Source organism: Glandiceps talaboti, chromosome 7 (assembly GCF_964340395.1).
Source record: "Glandiceps talaboti chromosome 7, keGlaTala1.1, whole genome shotgun sequence".
Taxonomy (NCBI): Eukaryota; Metazoa; Hemichordata; class Enteropneusta; family Spengelidae; genus Glandiceps; species Glandiceps talaboti.
In genome coordinates, this window is record NC_135555.1 from 21,292,904 (window position 1) to 21,318,737 (window position 25,834).

Genomic DNA, 25,834 nt, shown 5'->3' on the forward strand with positions numbered 1-25,834 from the left:
TTGGTGCTCATATCACTTTACTGCATGGCATCCATATTTGTAGTAAAAACTTGCTGTATTACTGTATAACTCAAAACTTATTATATAGACACTCTCTGTTCATGTGTTTACCCCATATTATCACATGCAAGTTTTCTTGGATGACAGTGACCTTTGACCTTTACCATGACCTATAGGGTAGACCATCAAAATTAGTACTTCCATATTGTAGACACTTTATAACAATGATGTGAAGCTAATTTTCTTTTAGATCGTGTCTATAGATAATACATAACCAGATAAACATACACATGCATTATTTTTGGTGTTCACATCACTTTTTACTCAATGGCAGCCGTAATTGTAGTGGACAATCATGATTTGCCACATATCTCAAAAATGTTAATACAGTCATAGAGACTACATTCAAGAGTCTACTCCCATATTGCCAGATTTAAACTTTTTTTGAGACATTGACCTTTGGTCTTGACCTTGGATCTTCAGGTTCAATGATGGAAATTCACCTATTTCCTGCATTATCACAGACACTTAATTTGTTGCTACCAATTTGTTTTAAATCACCTCCATTCAGTCACATAGAAGCAATTATTGGGCGGGGGGGGGGGGGGGGGGGGGGGGGGGAGGGTGGGGGGGGTGGAGAAATGTATCGTCTGTGAAGACTTGTCAATTTAGGAATGGGTGTACTCTTTGTTTATAGGATGGGTTTAATTTAGGAGACAGAAATGCTTTTCAATTTAGGAGAGAAAAATACTTTTCTATTTAAGAGTGTAGAAATACTTTTCAAATAAGTGTAAGGATTACTTTTAATTTGGAGATTGTGGGGGCTTTCCATTTAGGGGAAAAATTTCTTTTAATTGAGGGGATGATGTACTTTTCATTTTAATAGGGGAGAGAAATAATTTTTAATTGGGGGAATGGATGTACTTTTCATTTTAATAGGGGAGAGAAATAATTTTTAATTGGGGGAATGGATGTACTTTTCATTTTAATCTGGGAGAGAAATACTTGTTAATTGAGGGGATGGATGCACTTTTCATTTTAATCGGCGAGAGAAATTCTTTTCACTTTAGGGGAAAGAAATATATTTTTTAATTTTAAGGATTGTGTAACTTTTCATTTTAGGGGAGAGAAATACTTTTCAATTTATGGGGAGAGTAATACTTTTCACTTTAGGGGAAAGAAACACTTCAATTCATGGGGAGAGAAATCCTTTTCAATTTAGGGAATTGATGTACTTTTTGTTCATGGGATGGATGTACTTTTCATTTAGGGGAGAGAAATACTTTTTAATTGAGGGAAGGGATGTACTTTTCATTTAGGGGAGAGAAATACTTTTTAATTGAGGGAAGGGATGTACTTTTCATTTAGGGGAGAGAAATACTTTTTAATTGAGGGAAGGGATGTACTTTTCATTTAGGGGAGAGAAATACTTTTTAATTGAGGGGATGGATGTACTTTTCATTTAGGGGAGAGAAATACTTTTTAATTGAGGGGATGGATGTACTTTTCATTTAGGGGAAAGAAATACTTTTTAATTGAGGGGATGGATGTACTTTTCAATTTAATTTGGGAGAGAAATACTTTTTAATTGAGGGAAGGGATGTACTTTTCATTTAGGGGAGAGAAATACTTTTTAATTGAGGGGATGGATGTACTTTTCATTTAGGGGAGAGAAATACTTTTTAATTAAGGGGATGGATGTACTTTTCAATTTAATTTGGGAGAGAAATACTTTTTAATTGAGGGAAGGGATGTACTTTTCATTTAGGGGAGAGAAATACTTTTTAATTGAGGGAATGGATGTACTTTTCAATTTAATTTGGGAGAGAAATACTTTTTAATTGAGGGAAGGGATGTACTTTTCATTTAGGGGAGAGAAATACTTTTTAATTGAGGGGATGGATGTACTTTTCATTTAGGGGAGAGAAATACTTTTTAATTGAGGGGATGGATGTACTTTTCATTTAGGGGAGAGAAATACTTTTTAATTGAGGGGATGGATGTACTTTTCATTTAGGGGAGAGAAATACTTTTTAATTGAGGGGATGGATGTACTTTTCATTTAGGGGAGAGAAATACTTTTTAATTGAGGGAAGGGATGTACTTTTCATTTAGGGGAGAGAAATACTTTTTAATTGAGGGGATGGATGTACTTTTCAATTTAATTTGGGAGAGAAATACTTTTTAATTGAGGGAAGGGATGTACTTTTCATTTAGGGGAGAGAAATACTTTTTAATTGAGGGGATGGATGTACTTTTCATTTAGGGGAGAGAAATACTTTTTAATTGAGGGGATGGATGTACTTTTCATTTAGGGGAGAGAAATACTTTTTAATTGAGGGGATGGATGTACTTTTCATTTAGGGGAGAGAAATACTTTTTAATTGAGGGAAGGGATGTACTTTTCATTTAGGGGAGAGAAATACTTTTTAATTGAGGGGATGGATGTACTTTTCAATTTAATTTGGGAGAGAAATACTTTTTAATTGAGGGAAGGGATGTACTTTTCATTTAGGGGAGAGAAATACTTTTTAATTGAGGGGATGGATGTACTTTTCATTTAGGGGAGAGAAATACTTTTTAATTGAGGGGATGGATGTACTTTTCATTTAGGGGAGAGAAATACTTTTTAATTGAGGGGATGGATGTACTTTTCATTTAGGGGAGAGAAATACTTTTTAATTGAGGGAAGGGATGTACTTTTCATTTAGGGGAGAGAAATACTTTTTAATTGAGGGGATGGATGTACTTTTCAATTTAATTTGGGAGAGAAATACTTTTTAATTGAGGGAAGGGATGTACTTTTCATTTAGGGGAGAGAAATACTTTTTAATTGAGGGGATGGATGTACTTTTCATTTAGGGGAGAGAAATACTTTTTAATTGAGGGAAGGTATGTACTTTTTATTTAGGGGAGAGAAATACTTTTTAATTGAGGGGATGGATGTACTTTTCATTTAGGGGAGAGAAATACTTTTTAATTGAGGGAAGGGATGTACTTTTCATTTAGGGGAGAGAAATGCTTTTTAATTGAGGGGATGGATGTACTTTTCAATTTAATTTGGGAGAGAAATACTTTTTAATTGAGGAAAGGGATGTACTTTTCATTTAGGGGAGAGAAATGCTTTTTAATTGAGGGGATGGATGTACTTTTCAATTTAATTTGGGAGAGAAATACTTTTTAATTGAGGGAAGGGATGTACTTTTCATTTAGGGGAGAGAAATACTTTTTAATTGAGGGAAGGGATGTACTTTTCATTTAGGGGAGAGAAATACTTTTTAATTGAGGGAAGGGATGTACTTTTCATTTTAATTTGGGAGAGAAATACTTTTTAATTGAGGGAAGGGATGTACTTTTCATTTAGGGGAGAGAAATACTTTTTAATTGAGGGGATGGATGTACTTTTCATTTAATAGGGGAGAAATACTTTTGAGTTTAGGGGAAATGAATACATTTCAACTAAGAGGAGAGATTACTTTCATTTTATGAATTGTGATACATGTACTTTTCAATTTAGGGAACAGAAATACTTTTGAATTTAGGGGAAGATTATTTTTTAAATACTTGTATTACAAGTAGGACAGTGCATAGAAAATATTAATTTTCTTCATGAAGAATACTTCACTATAACTTGTTATTGGTAAAACTCAAAGCTTGTATTTTGGCTGAATATGTCAACAATTTGAGGACATTTTTATTTATCTTAGCTATAAAAAGTAGAAAGTGTGTTAATTAAGTTTGTGCCACGTTAAAGTTAACCATCAATTCAATAACTGATTTCATTCATTACTTTCAAGAATCAGCAAGGTCAATTTTTCTGCTTTATAAACTTATTTGTGATTGTATACTTACATACATTTGGGTTGATTTTTTTAATTTTGATATTGTATTTACATGTCATATACATTTAATGAATTATATGTAATTTATATGTAATTTATACTGCAGAGCAGAGTTGCAGAGTTGTTTATGTATACTGAATTTTACACTGATTCATAGATGAATAAGCTTTGTATCTGTTGCAGTAGGGGTTTATTACTTTGCGAAAAGTTTTTTTTATGTAATGTCTTCCTCAATTTTGTAAAAGTTAGGTTTATTAAGTAATATTTATTTGAGTTGTAAACTTTGCCAAGTTTGTTGCGAGTTGACGGTATGTTAGCTGTTCTAAGTTTCATACTTGCCATTTTTAATTTTAAGGATTGTGATACTTTTCAATTCATGGGAAGAGAAATACTTTTCAGTTTAGGGAATTGACGTGCTTTTTGTTTATGAGATGGATTTACTTTTTCCTTTAGGGGAGAGAGATACTTTTGAAGTTAGTGGAAAGAAAGCCTTTTCAACTAAGAGGAGACATTACTTTTATGGTACTTTTCCATTTAGGGGACTGAAATACTTTTCACTTTATAGGGGAATGATTGATGTACTTTTCAAGTTAGGGAGTGGATGTACTTTCCATTTAAAGGAGAGAAATATGTTTTAATTTAGGGCAGAGACATACTTTTCAATTTAGGGAATGATATATTTTTTGTTTAGGGGACGTATTTAATTTTCACTTATGGATGAGAAATAATGTAATTTCTAGTGCTACAACGTATAGGGAGAAATCAATGTACTGGTGGGATGTTGAGGGCGCTCTTGTAGCAAGCTGTTCATGTGAACAACGTTATTACTAGTAATTAGGTGGTGTCAGTCTAAGTGCTGTCACCACAGAGCAACCACCAATTTTTTTCCTTTGATGTTTTGTATTTGTATATTAGACAAGTTAAAGGCAGCACAATGCTGCTGAATTTAGTTAAGTCTACTTTTTCTTTAAATATTCATAAGTAAATGTACATGTCCAGAATACCTGAGAATTTATTTCTATGTAATTAGCCACATGTAAGCTAATGGTAGGTGCCTATGTTTCCCAAAAGCTTGATTTTTTCCCCAAGAGAGAAGGGTTTATATTTCTGTTCTTGGTGCGAGGCCAAGTGAGGGCTGGCATTGCCCCCCCCCCCCCCCCCCCCCCCAGATATGACAATTGAAGTGTAAACTCTTCTGTACTTCATCCATGTACAGTTTTATGTGTGGTATTAAAGCCAGGTGGCAGTGTGCCCAACCAATGTAAATAGCTTGTTGGTGTAAGGTTTGTGTGTGAATCAGAACCTTTCCAATTTAGGGGAGAGATTACTTATAATTATGGGAATTGGCGGTACTTTTTATTTAGGGGAGGGAAATACTTTTCATTTATGATGGGATGAATGTATGTTTCATTTTAATAGGGGAGAGAAAATATTAATATTGGAAGACACAATGGACTGTTGTACTTGTAATTTTTTAAATACTTGTATCACAAGTAGAACAGTGCATAGAAAATATTAATACTAAAAGACACTAAACTTAAATAGACATAATCTGAGTGTACATGATTTAAATAAAGTTTTGGTGCATATTAAAACGTATGTGTAGTATTCTTCTTCATGAAGAATGCTCCATTATAATTTGTTATTGGTATAACTCAAAGCTTGTATTTTGGCTGAATATGTAAACAATTTGAGGCCATTTTTATTTATCGTAGCTATAAAAAAGTAGAATGTGTGTTAATTAAGCTTGTGCCATGTTAATGTTGACCATCAATTCAATGACTGATTTCATTCATTACTTTCAAGAATCAGCAAATGTCAATTTTTGTGTTTTATAAACTTATTTGTGATTGTATATTTACATACATTAGGTTTTTTTTTTTACTTTTGATATTGTATTTACATAATTTTTTAATGTCATTCATATACATTTATATGTAATTTATATGTAATTTATATGTAATTTATACTGCAGAGCAGAGTTTTAGAGTTGTATATGTAGACTGAATTTTACACTGATTCATAGATGTATAAGCTTTGTATTTGTTGCAGTAGGGGTTTGTCACTTTGCGAAAAGTTTCTTTTGTGTAATGTGCTCCTCAATTTGATAAAAGTTAGGTTTATAAAGTATTATTATTTGTATTGTAAACTGCAAAGTTTGTTGTGAGTTGATGGTATAAGTGAGAGTATGTTAGCTGTTCCAAGTTTCATACTTGCCCCTCTACACTGATTTGAAACAGATTCCATAGATGGGAATTACTGAAATTACTGTACATGCAAATTACATTCTTGAACAAAAATATGGAAGTATGAATATTACGACATTGTACAGGACTCTATATTCATTTCACTCAGAGACCCTGGTAGTTAATTTTTGAAGGACTCTATATTCATTTCACTCAGAGACCCTGGTAGTTTATGTAGACTGAATTTTACACTGATTCATAGATGTAAGGACTCTATATTCATTTCACTCTAAGACCCTGGTAGTTAGATTTGAAGAACAAATCACCCGTGATGGTAAAATGACATCAGGAAGACATCAAATTGTACAGTATTAGCTATTACTTATAAACTACATGTTTTATGTATCTCACTTTGTTGCCCTTGACAACAAACCACTGTGACCTGGTTTGAATATGACTATATATGTCTATATTGTATGTGAATATAAGAGATGAGGGTGCAGTGATATGTAAGAGTATCAAGTCATTGTGGCGAGCAAGAAGTCTTATCACCAACTTTGTATGGTTGTAGTTCCTTTAGCCAGCATACTATTTTACAATCATAAAATTGGGAATTTTACTAAGAAACCAAGCAGTGGGACAGTTTAAAAACATGTGACTTAAAAATGTCAGTCAGATTTGCAGACAACTACAATTTCTCATCTCAAAATTTAAAGTGTTGGGATCTGATGTTACCAATGTTATTTTTGTTGTGAATAATTGTTGTTCTAATTTATTGTGTTGTGTCTCTTTTGACTGATTGTGTAATTTGGAGATATAATTATGTGACAAAAGGCTGGGGTCAGAATTTATGGCAGGGGGGCCTGGGGAGAAATTATTTTGTTCAAAAAAAATTTCCAATAACCCCCCTCCCTTCACCCTTCACTCTCAAAGCATTTCATACCCCTAAATGAACCAAAGAATTTTCTTGCCCCCCCCCCCCCTGACTACACAACAATGAGAAATTTCTCTGCAAATATATGTGGGCTGTACTTGGAGATACTTACTAAGCAGCACTATATGAAAAGTCACCCAGTTTAATCTTTAGCAGAGGATGTGTAAATGTGATGAGTATGAGACAAAGTTCCACATTTGACTTAATTTACCCCCGGTGATCTCTCCCCTGGGGGCTGTAGACAGTCAAAAGTGGTACTGCATCTTGTATTAGCCCTGGACAGAGATGGTGGTGGTTAGGTAGGTCACAGGTAAGGTAAAGGTGGGTAAATTAGACTTTTCTTGATTCTGGGCAGAAACAACATCCCCATGATAGCTCAGTTTCTTGTTCAATTTTCATAATGAAGTACTATATACTACGAATGCATGGATAGGACAGATCAGACTTACCTTGAGTTACACTCTGGACTCTCTCATAGTCCTCGGAGCTTCGCTTTACTAAAAATTAAAGCTAAGCGAATTATTTTGGATGTACCGATATCGATGCCAGCTATATAACCATACTCGAATATCCTTGTACTGGCCCGAGCTTCCTGAAACCACTGAGCATCGCATTCACACGTCAACGAATGGATATCTCTATGTATGTGGTGCACAGTACAAGGATATTCGAGTATGATCTAGAGTACGATTATATAGCAGTACATCCAAAATAATTCGTTTTGCTTTAATAGTAAAGCGAAGCTCCAAGGACTGTGAGAGAGTCTAGCTAGTTACACACTCACTCTGTACATTGGCGGCATTCTTCACTATACGTACTTCCTACAAGTTCTGAAAAGAGTGACACCAACGTCAATTGCTGATGAAGGTGGGGGACCCTGGAGGATTTCCCTATTAGCTTGTGTATTTTTTTCATGGACCCCCTACATAATCTTGGGGAAAATTGATGCCCCCCCCCCCCCCACTCGCAAGTTCTTGAATTTTTCCATGGCCCATCCCCCCATAGACTTACACACATATATAAACACACTATACATACACAGTGTACATATATGTATGTATGTATGCATGCATGCATACAATTACAAAACACACACATACAAACAAACAGCTTCAGCGCCATGCCTATAGCCTTTGAACCTCTGAACCTTTGTTCAGTTGTGCTAAAAAAATAAATACTCAACTTATCAAGTTTTTGTTTATAAACTTTTACAGGGTAAATCATTATACTAAAAAAAGAAGATAACCATTTCATGCACAATGACAAGAACAATATATTTCCATTGGGCAATGGGGGGGGGGTGGATTTGTAGGGATGGGTCAGTCACCCAGTTTTTGAAATTCGCAGGGGGGGGGGGGGGTCATGCTGTTTTGGATTATGATGGAAGAAAAAAATCCTTTTCTACAATAGCATAATATCCTTGTCTGAAATGTGGTACATATTAATATTTGTTCTTGTCCATGTTTCTTACATGAATTAGTTCAAACATAACTATACATATACATATACATGTATTACTAGCTACCACCACACTAGTTACAGAACATGTCATGTAAATGCTTGGCTGTTTCATGCTTCACTTATATTGCAGTTTGGGACAAAAGTCAACTTAAAGGTTTCGTAATGGTACTCTTCGTCTAGATAGTTTATAAAAGAAGTTAATCTAAAATGTTCCCTACTCGTCACTATGAACTTGTCAGAAGGGATTAATACACTTTCTATTTTGGACACTACATGTTATTGACACTACAAATCACCACATCTCATCAGACTCCAGTTTCTATTATACACTAGGTATGACCACCTAAAGTTCTCTAACATACCAGTGACTTTACTATACATGCAATGTTAATTCCCCTATAACAATGTTACGGGCCCATTTTTATGTGACATGGGAAACTCATGTAAATCTTACATTTACGTTGGCTTTTCAAAGCTTGGAAATATTACCTCAAAGGCTATGAATAACCTAAACATTGCCTTAATAGAAGCAAAAAACTCCATATCTGCCAGGGGGAAAACCCCAAGGACTTCCTCACCCCCAGAGGTCACTCATGCATTCAACCAACAATCAGATGCACCAACAACCTTTTTAGTGTCATAATGGTATTAAACTTTTCTTAAATATTTTCACCCAATTCTAATTTGAGATGATAGTCTTTTAAAGATGTGAAATAGTCTAAAATTAAAAACTCCCCGGGCTTCTAGGGGGAGAACCCCTAGGGACCTCCCCCCCATAAGAGATGTACATAATCCCTTCTCAAGCTTTCCCCCTACCTTTCACTGTCAAGATGCTATTAAACTCCTTTTGGAATATATTTACCCTGTGTATAGTCAATAATTATCATTATGAAAGTGATAACCCAGGATCTTATAAAGTAGATGCAAGACAGTCAAGCAATCCCCACGAGTAACAATAAAAAAAATACCGGTGATGTGAATATTATATATGGTGCGGGAGGGGGGGGGGGGGGGGGGGGTCATGTTTTAGAATTAATTGATGAGGGGGTCAGTCTATTTTTTGTTTTACAGATAGGGGGTGGGGGTCAGTGACTTTTTGTCGGCCCAATTTAAGAATACACACCACCCCCCACCCCCGGCTGGAGAAATTGACCGGCCCCTAAGCTGTGGCAGAATTAGGTGAAATAGTGAACAATTCAGTTTAATTAATTACTGTGATATAAAATGAACTTGCACAATAAATTGAGTGTGTATATATATCTTTAATATACTTTGCAGGCAATGTTACATTTCTAGTAAGAAATCGATATCAGTACCCCGGTATATCGTCAGCTATATCGATCCAAGTAAATCAAAGTAAATTACCAGAAACAGATTTTGTTGTTGCCATAGCAAACAGAAAACATACACTGGTATTTTACAAACTGAATGTAAACTTTTTGACCGATGTGTGAGGGCGCCCCATCACAATGTACCTTACAGACTACTAAACTCTAAGATGACAGCCACTGACTCTTGAGAAATTCAGATGGTAGAGCTCTGACCATTATCGTGGTCTGAGAGTAGAGTGTAACACCAGATTCATCTTTCAGAAAATGCTTTTCAAACACTGATTTTGGGGCTTCACTTGTGTGCTGCATTAATGAGGTTCTTGAATAATTGATTAATAGTAGATATGACGACCAAAATACACTACACCAAAAGTTCAATTTACCCACCTTTACCAAACCTTTACCTTATATGTGACCCACTTAACCACCATCTCTGTCCAGGGGTAGTACGAGACACAGTACCACTTTTGACTGTCTACAACCCCCAGGTGAGAGATCACCAGGGGTAAATTAAGTCAAAGGCGGACTTCATCTCATACTCGCCACATTTACACATCCTCTGCTCAAGATTTACCCCGGTGGAAAGACATGGTCAAATGTGACTTTTCGTATAGGGATAGGTCAATTAATTCTCAAAATAGCATGCATATATAAATCACATATAACCATAGTGTTTTATGAGGGATGAATCCAATGACATCCCAAGACATGTCTTGTATAGCTATCATTTACTTTCAATTTTAACTTTTTTATTATTAAGCTTGTTAATTTTCAATATATAATTAACACCTGGTTTCTGGGTTACCTGATTTAATTAATCTTACATCACTTACGTATACTAAGGATGTTTTTTGCTCATAGGGATGTGTAGTATTTCTTAGATTGTTGTTTGCCTTATCTACAGTCACAATATGACAAAGTTTTGACTTGAGTACATTTCCCTAACACCCTTACGCAAAGAACACTTATCTTACTGTATAGAGTGTAAATTAATACATTTGTAGTAGCAGGATTCGTGTGACGTTATCCTTAGGAAAGCAGCAATCTGAGCAATAATATCTGTCCCTTTGTTTTTGCAGTGATCACGTGATATTTTCCTTACAGCAGACAGCTTCAGCATACACGTAATGTCCATTACCACCATTCACAGCTTTACATTTGTTCTCTGAAATAAAAAGGACATTTCGTATCTGAACAATTATAAAAATGCAGACTTTATATCTTTCACAGTGCTATGGATTACCTATAGAAATCATATCATGGAAGAATCACCAGTCAATCCAAAATATTTTCTAGATGTCTGTAAAAAAAAAAGAAGAATATCTATTCTCACCTTCAATATAAGCACCATCAGTTACTTTGTACGGAGTATAAACATTACAACCAGTCATAGTCCAGCCACGATCACAGGAAACCACTGCCATGGCCCCTGTCTGACCCCCACTTCTTGGACTCTGCTTGACTGTACATTCAAGGTTTGGGGAAGCACAGCAAGCAGCATATGCCTGTACACCTGGATGGAGGTAATATTCCAAAATGTTTTGTAGTTGAAGAGAGCAAACTGTGATTATCGATCAATCAGTCAGTCACTCAATCAACCAAAGGTAATATATGAAGCATGTCATCTCCAAAACCATATATAGTTATGTTCAATGGGCCAGAAAGGGTCAAACCACACAGAAGGCCAGTCTTAATAAATGTGTCTTCAGTTTGTTCGTGAATGTGTTCAGGTTTGATGCTTGCCTACAATATGTCCAATGGTGAAGAATTCAAGTTTAGAAGAGCTACACATATACACATACATAGTAGCTATAAATTGTATGTATTTTCCATCAAGTTTGTCCTTTAAATTTCTATTCACTTATTACTGGCATAGGACTTATTGTACTTGTTATAACGACTTTACTTGTACTTGTTATATTAAAGGACTTTGTCATAGGACTACTTGTACTTGTTATAAGGACTTTGTTATAGGACTTGTACTTGTTATAAGGACTTTGTCATAGGACTACTTGTACTTGTTATAAGGACTTTGTCATAGGACTTGTACTTGTTATAAGGACTTTGTCATTGGACTTGTACTTGTTATAAGGACTTTGTCATAGGACTACTTGTACTTGTTATAAGGACTTTGTCATAGGACTTGTACTTGTTATAAGGACTTTGTCATAGGACTTGTACTTGTTATAAGGACTTTGTCATAGGACTACTTGTACTTGTTATAAGGACTTTGTCATTGGACTTGTACTTGTTATAAGGACTTTGTCATAGGACTACTTGTACTTGTTATAAGGACTTTGTCATTGGACTTGTACTTGTTATAAGGACTTTGTCATAGGACTACTTGTACTTGTTATAAGGACTTTGTCATAGGACTTGTACTTGTTATAAGGACTTTGTCATAGGACTTGTACTTGTTATAAGGACTTTGTCATAGGACTACTTGTACTTGTTATAAGGACTTTGTCATTGGACTTGTACTTGTTATAAGGACTTTGTCATAGGACTTGTACTTGTTATAAGGACTTTGTCATTGGACTTGCTGTACTTGTTATAAGGACTTTGTCATTGGACTTGCTGTACTTGTTATAAGGACTTTGTTATAGGACTTGTACTTGTTATAAGGACTTTGTCATAGGACTACTTGTACTTGTTATAAGGACTTTGTCATAGGACTACTTGTACTTGTTATAAGGACTTTGTCATAGGACTTGTACTTGTTATAAGGACTTTGTCATAGGACTACTTGTACTTGTTATAAGGACTTTGTCATAGGACTTGCTGTACTTGTTATAAGGACTTTGTCATTGGACTTGTACTTGTTATAAGGACTTTGTCATTGGACTTGTACTTGTTATAAGGACTTTGTCATTGGACTTGTACTTGCTATAAGGACTTTGTCATTGGACTTGTACTTGTTATAAGGACTTTGTTATAGGACTTGTACTTGTTATAAGGACTTTGTTATAGGACTTGTACTTGTTATAAGGACTTTGTCATTGGACTTGTACTTGTTATAAGGACTTTGTTATAGGACTTGTACTTGTTATAAGGACTTTGTCATTGGACTTGTACTTGTTATAAGGACTTTGTTATAGGACTTGTACTTGTTATAAGGACTTTGTTATAGGACTTGTACTTGTTATAAGGACTTTGTCATTGGACTTGTACTTGTTATAAGGACTTTGTCATTGGACTTGTACTTGTTATAAGGACTTTGTCATTGGACTTGTACTTGTTATAAGGACTTTGTCATTGGACTTGTACTTGCTATAAGGACTTTGTCATTGGACTTGTACTTGTTATAAGGACTTTGTCATAGGACTTGTACTTGTTATAAGGACTTTGTCATTGGACTTGTACTTGTTATAAGGACTTTGTCATTGGACTTGTACTTGTTATAAGGACTTTGTCATTGGACTTGTACTTGTTATAAGGACTTTGTCATAGGACTTGTACTTGTTATAAGGACTTTGTCATTGGACTTGTACTTGTTATAAGGACTTTGTCATTGGACTTGTACTTGTTATAAGGACTTTGTCATAGGACTTGTACTTGTTATAAGGACTTTGTCATTGGACTTGTACTTGTTATAAGGACTTTGTCATTGGACTTGTACTTGTTATAAGGACTTTGTCATTGGACTTGTACTTGTTATAAGGACTTTGTCATAGGACTTGTACTTGTTATAAGGACTTTGTCATTGGACTTGTACTTGTTATAAGGACTTTGTCATAGGACTTGTACTTGTTATGAGGACTTTGTCATTGGACCTGTACTTGTTATAAGGACTTTGTCATTGGACTTGTACTTGTTATAAGGACTTTGTCATTGGACTTGTACTTGTTATAAGGACTTTGTTATAGGACTTGTACTTGTTATAAGGACTTTGTCATTGGACTTGTACTTGTTATAAGGACTTTGTCATTGGACTTGTACTTGTTATAAGGACTTTGTCATAGGACTTGTACTTGTTATAAGGACTTTGTCATAGGACTACTTGTACTTGTTATAGGGATTATGTACTAATTGTACTTGTATTGGGGACTTTGTCATATAGGACTTGTACTTGTTATAAGGACTTTGTCATTAGACTTGTACTTGTTATAAACACTTAGGACTGTGATAGCTAGGACTTAGACTTGTTATATTAAAGGACTTTGTCATAGGACTTGTTGTACTTGTTATAAGGACTTTGTCCTTGGACTTGCTGTACTTGTGGACTTTGTCCTTGGACTTGTTGAACAGGCTCGTTTACCAACGAGTTCTTTTTTTTAATCTCAATGGAAATGCACTCTTTAAAGGAAACTCTAACAATTAACACTTTCTGATTTCATTTAACAAGCCAGCCTTGATTATGCAGCGTTCTAGAACGAAGTTAGACTGACACGCTTTGTGTGAAATGTCATATTCTTCACATGTTTTGAGTTTGTTATTCATTTTTAGTTTCGTGAAGGAAAATCTCCTCAACTTTCTTTTCCCTAGTTACTTGTAGTCTCACAGAGGCTCTACGCATTCAATTGACTGTTTCTCAATCAATCAATCAATCAATCAATCAATCAATAAGGTTATCATTTCCAACATAGAGAACACATTTTAAAAATATCAAATAAAAAAGTCAAATAAAGAATTAAAAAGCCCGGGGACGTGAGCAAGTCTAGAAAGAAGCCTCTATTGTCAAATAATCAAATAACAACTTCAAATGCAAAATAAACAAGTTTGGTTTCGCCGAATATCCCTTGATTATTACGATACACAGTCCTGTTCATGTATTCAAAGTCTAGTGGATAACTAGTCTAAGTATACATACCTTTGCCGCCATTTCCATTTACTGCTTGACATTGTTGGGATATTGCGGTCGGCTTAGCACCATTCAATTCCCCCAAAGTGGTAAGAGCCATGCAACCTGTAAGTGCACACAATTAAACTAACATACATGTATATTTGTTCAGTGACTGAAACATGGCCATAACTGTCATGGTTATACCTGCTAGCCCTCAGATATGAACATGTTGGTATGAGGGCTAGCAGGTATTCACCATAGATCTTGGAGGGGGACTCCAAGATCTATAGTATGAACAACTGACGAACAGTGTAGTGAGCAGGCTACACATGACCATATAGCACACATCAGGAGATACAATACTAGTATATACAAATAAACACACTGGGTACAAGATACTGTACTGTTACAGGAGAAATGTAGATGCCTTGGTGTTTCACTCACGAGACATGATGTTTTCTATACACACTCAGACAACTTCAAATGCAAAATAAAACAATTATGGATGTGCCGCGCACAGTGGGGATGTAGACAAGTTACCATGTTGGTTATCAGTTGGAAAGTAAACAATGAAGTAAACAATCGTCTATTTCGAAACTTTTCAGCAGAAATCTGTTTCTACTACACTGTAAACAAATAGTATTAGTTATCACTTTTCAAACTGATGAGGTACAGCATCCCGCTGTGTGTTTTGTCTCTGTTGTTATTAGTCATGAGTTGAATTATGTCTATCTTTGTGTTAAAAATACCATGTCTCATGAGTGAAACACCAAGGCAACTTCATTTCTCCTGTAAACAGCTGGCTTGAAGTGAATTGCATCCAGTGTATAAGTAAAAGAATATAATTTTATATGTGATAAGGAGAAGATTGTCCAGCACCTTCAAAACCCAGTTCTAGTCAACAATTGATAAAACGACAATCATCTCTAATGAATGGTGCAAATGGTAATATTTCTGCTTCAATGCTGAAGTTACCATAACAGCAAGTTAAATGCACTTTATACTTTTGCAAAGGGCAGGGGTGTCGCAACTTTTAACTAGCCTAATGAAGCTATAAATCTCAACATTTGCAAAGTAGTGATTTAGCTAAGTTAAGTTAGCTTTTAGCTACTAGTGCGCATTATAGTAGTCTTGTGGCAAATGATGTTATGCAACATATTCTTATATTGTGGTTACCCTTTGCTTACCATAGTCATGTATCATCAAGGTAATACATGTACATGATCAAGTTAATGACATACCTGTTAAGTATGCATCCATTCCAGCGATTTTATCCATACAAGCCTTGTTAGATTCAGCACCACTGGATGTTCCTGATAGTGTTTCTGCATGGACATAGGTACAGTTCATCTGTGGCCAATTACAACATCTTGCAATAGCTTGAACACCTGACGAGAAAAGTCAAATAGGTTCTAGCTGATTTACAAACCTTAACAAATCTATGGTGTGTGTGTGTGTATGTGTGTGTGTGTGTGTGTGTGTTTGCTTGCTTGAATGTTTTGATTGTTCCTCGGTTCCCTCTAATGCATAATACTCACTACAGAGACGTACCTCCCATTTAATTAGAAAATTAAAAATAACCCCTGGACAATGCACTGTTGATGTGCTGCTGAGATGAATAATGCAAGCAATATGGCAATATCATCAGGTATGCTTCAACAAATTTCTCATTACTCAAACTTGTGATTGCATGGAAAACAGGCAGCAAAGCATCTCCCACAAGCTAAGCATAAGGAAATTACAAAAAGCATTGTTATCTCAAAACTACTGAGCATATCTGCATATACTTTTTATACAGACCATAATTCTACATTGAGCATTACATGGAAACATTTTATTATTTGTTGCTTGGTTACTATGGTAACCAAATTTATGAAATTCCCTCATTTAGCTAAGGTATAAGCAATTTTCAAGAAAACAGAATGTATATGTTACTCCAAGTGGCCAATCGAAGTGCATAATCAGAAAAGAATGTAATTTTTGCCATGGTAATGAAAATGCAAAAAATTATGAACATTCGGTTTTTGGTCGAACTACATTATCTATTAGTTACACAACACTTCAACATATTTCTAGATATCTAATGGTGTCTGATCAATGGCACTATGAAAATCAATTTCATGGTTGCCATGGTAATCAAAGTGAGTGAGAATGGATAATCCAGACATTTTAGAAAAACAGTGTCAAATTACTCATACGTTCCATATATACTCAGGTTTCTCTTTAGATATAGACGTCAGATGAAAATCTGTCATCAAAAGTGGCCAATGCATGCATTTATCAGAAACAAATTTTGTCATTGCCACGGTGATGAAAAATGGCAAATATATGAAAATAAATCTGAACTTACCACAGCCTTGACCCGGTGCAGATACGTCACAGTTTTCCCATCGTGAATTGTCATCAGTAGTGTAACACCAAGTTCTATCATGATCTCTGCCTGGATTACGGCAGTAGTTGTGGTTACCAACACCATCTCCAGCATACACAACAGGTGTATAGTTGTGTTCATGTGGTGATTGTGAATCCCATCGTTGACAAGTTTTACCAGTAACAGTTCGGTGCACTCTACCTCTATAGTCGTATTGATCATCATCATTATAGCATTCCATGTAATCTGTCAAATACATCGAATGTGAGTGTTATGCCATTTATGATTATTTGTACAGACACATAGTCAAAACATTTCAGTCTATTTTAATTTGGGGATAATGATTTCCGATTCTAATATTACCAATCAGGGCTAGTGAATCTATCAGGAGGTTGGATACTCCGAATGTCTGCAGGGTATATACTTGGCTCATACGAATCGTCAATTATTTAAGATTTTAAACATATGCATATGCATTACTGAGAGCAAAACTCACATCACTATTAGAACATGGACATTTTCAAAGTGAAACGTATTGATTGTGACTGTAAATTGAAATGGTTTAATTAATAACGAGTCTTTTTAATACTTTACTTCTATATAACAATGGTATTGAAAGATATTGTTTTTAACAAATTACTACAACGTGTCTGTGATATGCAAGAAATGGTTTGATGTTGGTCATTAGATCCTGAAGGTCAAGGTCAAATGTCAAAGAAAGCTTACACCTGATGATATAGGAGTAGACACTTGAGTGATGTCGATTCCCTACTGTATTAAAGTTTTTAAGTTATGCAATAGATCATGATTGTTCACTACAAATATGGCAGCCATAGAGTGAAAAGTGATATCAGCACCACAACTATTAGCAAGCATGTCTATATTTCTTTTTTTCGGTATTACCTTTACACATGATTTAAAAGAAATTGGATATACGTAAATGCTACAAACTGTCTGCAATGTGCAAGTAATTGCTTAATTTTGATGGATAGTTGTTCCTGATTTCAACAACTAAATTAGTGTGTGCTGTTTTTCGTTATGAACATGAGAGAGAGAGAGAGAGAGAGAGAGAGAGAGAGAGAGAGAGAGAGAGAGAGAGAGAGAGAGAGAGAGAGAGAGAGAGAGAGAGAGAGAGCTCGAAAAGATTCAGTAATTCGATAGACAGTAAGAGTGGCGAATTATTCAAATTACACTGATCTTCGAATACAAAGTGTTAGAAAGGAAAATAACAGCATGAACTTACCACAGCCACGACTCGGTGCAGTTATCTCACAGTTTTCCCATCGTGTATTGGCATTAGTAGTGTAACACCAAGTTCTATCATGATCTCTGCCTGGATTACGGCAGTAGTTGTGGTTACCAATACCATCTGCAGCATATGCTGCTGGTGTGTATTCGTGTTCATGTGGTGATTGTGAATCCCATCGTTGACAAGTTTTACCTGTCACAGTTCGGTGCACTCTACCTCTATAGTCGTATTGATCATCATCATTGTAGCATTCCATGTAATCTGTCAAATACATCGAATGTGAGTGTTATGCCATTTATGATTATTTGTACAGACACATAGTCAAAACATATCAGTCTATTTTAATCTGAGGATAATGATTTCCGATAGTATTTTTCTAATGTCACCAATCAATCAGGGCTACACTAGTGAATCTATCACGAGGTTGGATACTCCGAATGTCAGCAGATATATACTCAGCTCAAGATTTAATTAGAATCATCATAGGAATCATCAGTTATTTAGGATTTTAAATTTATGTATGGAAGGCACTTTACTGAGAAGAAAAATCACATCAATATTAGAACGTGGACATTAATTTTCAAAGTGAAACTTATTGATTGTAACTATATTGAAATAGTTTACAACATAAACTATAAGCCTGAAACAAAACGTCCTTTGGATAGACAAAAATCTCATTAACATCGCTACATTTTATCGTCTGGCTAGACAAAAATCTTACCAACATCGTTTCGTCAATCGTCTGGCGTGACAAACATCTTTACCAATATTGTGACACTTTCTTTGCGTGAGCTAAATCATCTTAGGAGATAATCGCCGAATTTATACGTCCCTTGTAAACCTATAAGGTTGGCGCATTCTTTGATATTTTTGAGACAGTCAAATGACTAAAATGTATTAATTGTAGTTCAGTTCTTGTCGTGCCAGACGATAACATGTGAAATATTAATTAGATTTTTGTCGAGCCAGACGAGAAGATTTACAATATCAAAGAGATGTCAGAGAGATATTTTGTCTAGCCAGACAAAAAACTGTAGCAATGTTAGTGAGATTTGTGTCAAGCCAGACGACGTTTTGTTTCAGGGTTTATGATTTTCGTTGTTAATAATAGCAAGTCTTTGTATAGGAGACGGTCCACTTTAAATACTTTACTTCTATATAGCAATGGTTTTAAAAGAAAATAGTTTTAAACAAATTAAATAAATACTACAACGTGTATGTGATATGCAAGAAATGGTTTGATTATATGCATTAGATCCTGAAGGTCAAGGTCAAATGTCAAAGAAAGCTTACACCTGATGATATAGGAGTAGACACTTGAGTGATGTCGACTCCCTACTGTATTAAAGTTTTTAAGTTATGCAGTAAATCACGATTGTTCACTACAAATATGGCAGCCATTGAGTGAAAAGTGATATCAGCACCACAACTATATTAGCAAACATGTCTATATTTCTTTTGTTCGGTATTACCTTTACACATGATATAAAAGAAATTGGATATACGTAAATGCTACAAAATGTCTGCAATGTGCAAGTAATTGCTTAATTTTGATGGATAGTTGTTAGTGATTTCAACAACTAAATTAGTGTGTGCTGTTTTTCGTTATGAACATGAGAGAGAGAGAGAGAGAGAGAGATTCTATCGTGTGTGACTAAATCCTCAATTATCCAAGCTCGAAAAGATTCAGTAACTCGATCGATAGACAGTAAAGAGTGTAGAATTATTCAAATTACACCGATCTACGAATATCAGAACACACTATATCATGCAAAAAAACTTGGAAAGGTGTCAGAAAGGGAAACAAACAGTACGAACTCACCACAGCCTTGCCTTGGTACAGATATCTCACAGTTTTCCCATCGTGTATTGGCATTAGTAGTGTAACACCAAGTTCTATCATGATCTCCGCCTGGATTACGGCAGTAGTTGTGGTTACCAATACCATCTCCAGCATACGCTGCTGGTGTATATTCGTGTTCATGAGGTGATTGTGAATCCCATCGTTGACAAGTTTTACCAGTAACAGTTCGGTGCACTGTACCTCTATAGTCGTATTGATCATCATCATTGTAGCATTCCACGTAATCTGTCAAATACATCGAATGTGAATGTTATGCCATTTATTATCATATGTACAGACACTTACTTTATGTGTTGGGGTCATTTTGAAAAATAAAACACCACTTGAAGTGGGGGGGGGGTCATTTTGTTTGGAGAACACCACTTGAAGAGAGGGGGCAACAAGATAAGTGTATTTGTCACCTTGGTGCCGTGAAAATGACTCCTAGACAACTATAATTTGTCAAAATGTTCTATTGCAGAAGAGGGATACCACTACCTTACCCTCCCCATCCATATATTGCATATATGAATACGCTTTGTGTACTGTTTCTAAAAAAATAAAAAAGTCAACAATTTACCATTAAACTATAACATCGAAAAATGCAAAACCACAGCCAATTGGCTGAACTTAAACTTGGTCTTGAGATACAAAGTTACTTTTGGAATTCCGATGATGTCAAGAGAGATGAAATCAGCTGTTCTAACTGCCACATGCATCAACAGTAGCATTGTACATGAATGTACTAGTATTTAATGGTCTAAAAGTATTTACTTGAGATATAAAACTAGCCGAAAATCCATCAACAACACCCCCCCCACCACCACCACCACACACACACACACACTCCTCTGCTGGTAAATTTGTCATGCATCAGTCCATAATTTCGAACATTTTCCCTGTCGACTGGGGTAGAACAAGACAAATAGTAGATTGAATGAACTTTCATCGCATCACATGTACACCCTCGCTATGGATGTATACGCTTATGGGGTTTCGACACATCTTCTCCCCTCCTTGCCGAAATACAGAAGCGTATTACATCCAGAGCTACTGTTACGATCCAGAAATACCATATTCGGAATTTTGGCATATTTTACTTAAATTAACGTTAAATTCACATTTATACTAATTACTCACAAACAGGAGCTAAGAACAGCATGATCAAATAATATGGTGATTTATCTACTAATCCTATACTAATTACATTTATCTCTAGATAACAAATGTCAAGTGTTTTGATCAAACGACATAGATTAGTTCTAGTAAACAAGATAACTTGTTGATTATTGAATTCAGATTAATACTCAATTTTCCAATGGCGTGATCAACATTTGTCTTACACGTGAACAATTTACATATGGCATGATCTCGAATCCCAATCTTAAATATTCTGGTGGAAAGTTCACCGTGTCTTCTAAAACAATGAATCTAGGTGAGAGATTATTTAATTATAACCCGTTGTGTTTACAAAAGATGACATCACCTTATTTTCAAGGTGACAACTAGAACTTATATGTTAGGGACTTGAGGAAATAAAGTTCACTCTTAGATTTTGATTGCAACTCAATTGTTGGTGTGCGGTGTCTCTCTCTCTCTCTCTCTCTGCCTGAGTGTAAGAGCATACGTGTATGTGACGATACCTGTGTAGCTAATTCCTGACTTAGACAAGCTCGTAGATCTTGGTACCCGAGAAAGACAGTTAGAGTAGAGAATCGTTTACGTTCTGCCGATCTGCCAACTACCATACTTAGACATTGAAACATTATATTAAGCCACCTCAGAACGTAACACTACATACACCCCTGTATGAAAAGCCCCTTAGTATCATTTACAAAAGCAGAAAATAAAAACATCTCGTGCACTGGAGATATTATGTCGTGCGCATGACTTATGGTCTGGAGCGCAGCACATGTCTCGAGCGCACGAGATGTTATCTCGAGCGCAAACACAAGATATTTCTCAAGTGCCAGACTTATTATCTCGAGCGCACGAGATGTAATGTGTTGAGCGCTCGAGAATATAAGTCGTGCGCTCGAGATATATCTCATGCGCTTGAGATAAAAAGCGCACAAGATATGTTCTTGTTATCTCGAGAAACTCTCGAGATGTCGATATGATTTAAAGCAAAAACAAAAGTTATGTCCTTATCTCCAGAAACCTTCTCGTTATCTCGAGATACTTTCTCGTTATACAAAAAAAATGTATGAACTGCCATATGAGGCATTCACGTTCATCGCAGGCCAGTTAATAATTTGCACTACCGTTTTTACCGACTTTCATTGACTTTGTGGTGTATTGTTTTATAGAGTTTTGAACTTCAGGGTTTTTGGATTTTTTTTCAGATTCATTAAAATATGTATGTATGTATGTATGTATGTATGTATGTATGTATGTACATAACTTTTCGTTTTCGGAAGCAAAAATATCATATGGAGATCTCGAGATAGATTTTTAAGATAAGGAGAAAATATCTCGGGCACTCGACAATATATGTTGTGCGCTCGAGATATTATCTCGAGCGCGCGACTTATTATCTCAAGATATTTTTATTTTTTTGCTTTTGTAAATGGCACTAGCGGACTTTCATATCCCTGCTTAGGAATGGTAAAATGGCCTTGCCATAAACAAGATTTCCTACCTCTCCCTGTAACACCATTTTGAGCAATACATGTAGCTTTACCATCATCTCCAATTTCTATAAACTCTCCATTACGAGTTCCGTGGGCCTTGCCTGGCATGTAGCTACTACATCCCGTCATCACTTCCTTATGTTCACACCGTACTCTACTATAGGCATTGTCAGTTCCAGAAGAGAGTTTTGCCCACCGTGTCACACAGGTTGGAGCAGGCAATTCTAATGTGAAAGAAGACGGTGAAAACTATGTCATAAATTTAGAATACTAAATTAAAGAGCGAGATATAACAGGCTCTCTCCCCGTCCTGTTTATCAAAAATAAAGATACCCATATAAAGATGCCCAAAATATATTGGCAGAACACCAAAGTGGTAATAGTCATGCTTGGACGCCGTTCAGGGACCGTCCCGTACACCGTCTGTAAGCAGGACTATAGTACCAAGTGAGAAACTAATCAACAAACTGATACGGGGGAACACTTCTATCCTGATTTAGCCATTTTGAGCACTCCCCAAAACTGCATCAGTGATATCAAAATAGCCAAATTATGCTGTAAACTGCCGAGTCTAGCTCACTTTCACTTTTACTTGTATGTTGAAATAAAACTTTTAAGATCTCGGTTTCTAAATTTACAAGGATATTGAACAAATTAGGCTGAGAAAGTATAAAATGCAGTTAGGAAAGACATTATCTTGGACTGTCGTGCGAAAATTGTCAATATCAACCTTAGTCCAACCTATAACCAATTCATATTGCTATACAGCTATTACAAATAACAAAAAATGTACTAAAACTATTGTATTGTCAATTGCTCTGTACAATTACATGCAATACTGTTTCCATGGCTGTTTCTTTACGTAGCTATATCTGGCCTATTCATCGTTAAACGATTGGAATGACGGGACGGTTCTATCACTGCAACATAGGAACCTGTTATAATATTGTATTCGAATAAAAGGCTTAAGTGTAACATTTACTTCACTGTTTGGATAAAAATCTAATTATCAACATAAAGCACACACAGTCGTAACAATATCTGCCTAACACCTCTAACCTGTACACGTGACATCAACAAAACACTGATAAAATGTGTACAAGGGAAGCAGCTTGTGTCCCATCCTGTTCAACTAAACAACTCTCGGTTTTATTTCATATTAAATAGACTGTGTGTAACACAATATTCTTTGGGCTTTGTTATCTTCTGTCACACTGATTTGAAAGTTCCTGTTTTTTTCTAATGTACACATTGCCACTGAAAACTGATCACCACCTAAGTGCATGATGTAAAAACGTACTTGTTAAAGAATATATGTATATAAACGATCAAACTGATTCAGCCGCAGTCAACGAAGCTATTCTTGCAATAAGCTGTTCTTGTGCTATTTTTCAGAGAGTGGGCAATGCCATTTTTTTCAATTGTAGCGAGAGGGGAACAAAATGAACGAAATGTGGCAGGGGAGTCCTGATTTTGATTTAGTGGGAGGGGAGAACATGATGATTGTCTGTCTGTAAGGTAACGGTCATTGTGTACGCCAAAATGAATTGTTGATATAGTGGAAAGTACAAACGTTTTCCTGCGTAAATCATGGCATTTACAATATTGGATGGGAATTAGGCTGGCGGGCAAGTTGAAACACATTGGGAGGGAGGGAGGGCAGATATCCTACACCACCCGTGGGAGGACACATAAGAACAACTGAACACCCTCCCTCACAATGTTTTGGGGGTGATTCTTTTAAAAACATAATTTTTGGTCTGAAACAACATATAATGAAAGTACAAATCTGCCCGTTGACAGCACCTGATGATTGAGAGTGTAACCATGATTAACAGGTGTTCTTACTTCATTCCATTCATCTAATTGAGTAGAAAAAAGGTTCACCAATAGCTAGCTATCTTTGGTTCACATTTCTTTTCACAATTCAAATACTTTCATAAAATGAAATACACGACATTTAATCATACCCATGTTCATGAGCTGCTCAAACTTCATGTCCAGTACTGCAATGGTTTGCTGTTGCTTAGTTATAACTTCTTCCATAGTGTCAGTTTCGTTGCGAAAATCTTTCAAACTATGATAAACGTTCTCTTTGTGGGCTTCTACGTTCCCCTGTAAACTAGATATTTCCCGCTCTTGACGCTGATACTGCTCACCTATGAGATTACGCCAATTGTCAAATTCACGTCTTTGGTTATCAATGTTTTTACCCAAGGTATCTATTCGATCATCAATAAGTTCAAAGTTATCATCCATGTCTTCCAAATCTGTGATAGTTTCCTGAATGGTTTGGCATGTTTCGTCAGCATTGGATGGGAGGGTGAACACATAGGCACATACGTCTGACTGATAACAGTAATTCTGATCATCTCCGCACCTGGCGTACTCTGAGGACGGTTGTTGATGGGAAAACGCAACGACTTGCAAGGTGACAATTATAACAGCCCACATTTTTTATGTTTGCCGTAAACGATGTGTGGTGATTTGTGTGTGTACTGATATGAGAAGTTGATATCAAACATAATATGTTATTTAAATAATTTGCATACAATGACTACAGGCTTTCCATAAAAGGCGATGTTGGATTATGTTTCAAATTGAACATCGCATTATTTGGAAATAGGTGAACATGAAAGAGGAATAAAGACTCACAAAAAAAGTTACTAGAATAAGCTAGTGACAATTCTTTGTTATTTTAATGTCAGGGTATGTGTTGCAGTATCAATAAAACACATTCATTACTCGGCTTATGGTATTCGGCGAAGCGAAACGAAGTGAGGCTTATGGTATTCAGCAAAACGAAATGAAACGAAAGGAAACGAAATGAGGCTTATGGTATTCAGCGAAACGAAACGAAACGAAATGAAATGAAACAAGTCAACTATTAAAATGTTATGTATCAACTATGGCTTTCAATTTTTATTACCTCAGTTTTTGTATTTTGTAATTTGTCATTATCCCTTTCATTTTTAAGAGTCTTGTAACATATGGTATAGCAGCATCCTCCATGACAGCTAGTGGGGAGGGTGTGGGATTCGTTTCATTTCATTTCATTTCGTTTCGTTTCGTTTCGTTTTCCTGAATACCATAAGCCTTGTTTTGTTTCATTTCGTTTCGTTTCGTTTTGTTTCGCCGAATATCATAAGCCTATTTTTGCTTGTTTTACTTTGACTGATATATAAGTTTAACTTCTATTTC

General features: G+C 35.7%; 1 protein-coding gene across 2 annotated transcripts; it reads right to left on the reverse strand.

Moving 5' to 3' along the window:
• Positions 1-9,678: 9,678 nt before the first annotated feature.
• Positions 9,679-25,100, reverse strand: LOC144437497 (plasminogen-like). Of its 2 annotated transcripts, XM_078126439.1 has the most exons (9): positions 24,604-25,100; positions 22,642-22,857; positions 19,980-20,246; positions 18,152-18,418; positions 16,888-17,154; positions 15,779-15,925; positions 14,565-14,660; positions 11,088-11,267; positions 9,679-10,919 (listed from the first exon to the last, which is right to left on the reverse strand). In XM_078126439.1, exons 1-9 carry the CDS (start codon positions 25,085-25,087, stop codon positions 10,837-10,839), a joined length of 2,007 nt encoding a protein of 668 aa, XP_077982565.1. In that variant the 5' UTR covers positions 25,088-25,100; the 3' UTR covers positions 9,679-10,836. The 2 variants fall into 2 exon arrangements, with proteins under 2 accessions (XP_077982565.1, XP_077982566.1); XM_078126440.1 differs by lacking the exon at positions 19,980-20,246.
• Between the last annotated feature and the right edge of the window lie 734 nt (positions 25,101-25,834).

Coding starts and splice junctions, on each gene's coding strand:
- LOC144437497 (XM_078126439.1), bottom strand. CDS start 25,087: ATGTGGGCTGTTATAATTGTCACCTTGCAAGTCGTTGCGTTTTCCCAT. Junction 20,247..22,641: donor AAATGGTGTTACAGGGAGAG/GTAGGAAATCTT, acceptor TGTATTTGACAG/ATTACGTGGAATGCTACAAT. Junction 10,920..11,087: donor TGATGGTGCTTATATTGAAG/GTGAGAATAGAT, acceptor TTTTTATTTCAG/AGAACAAATGTAAAGCTGTG.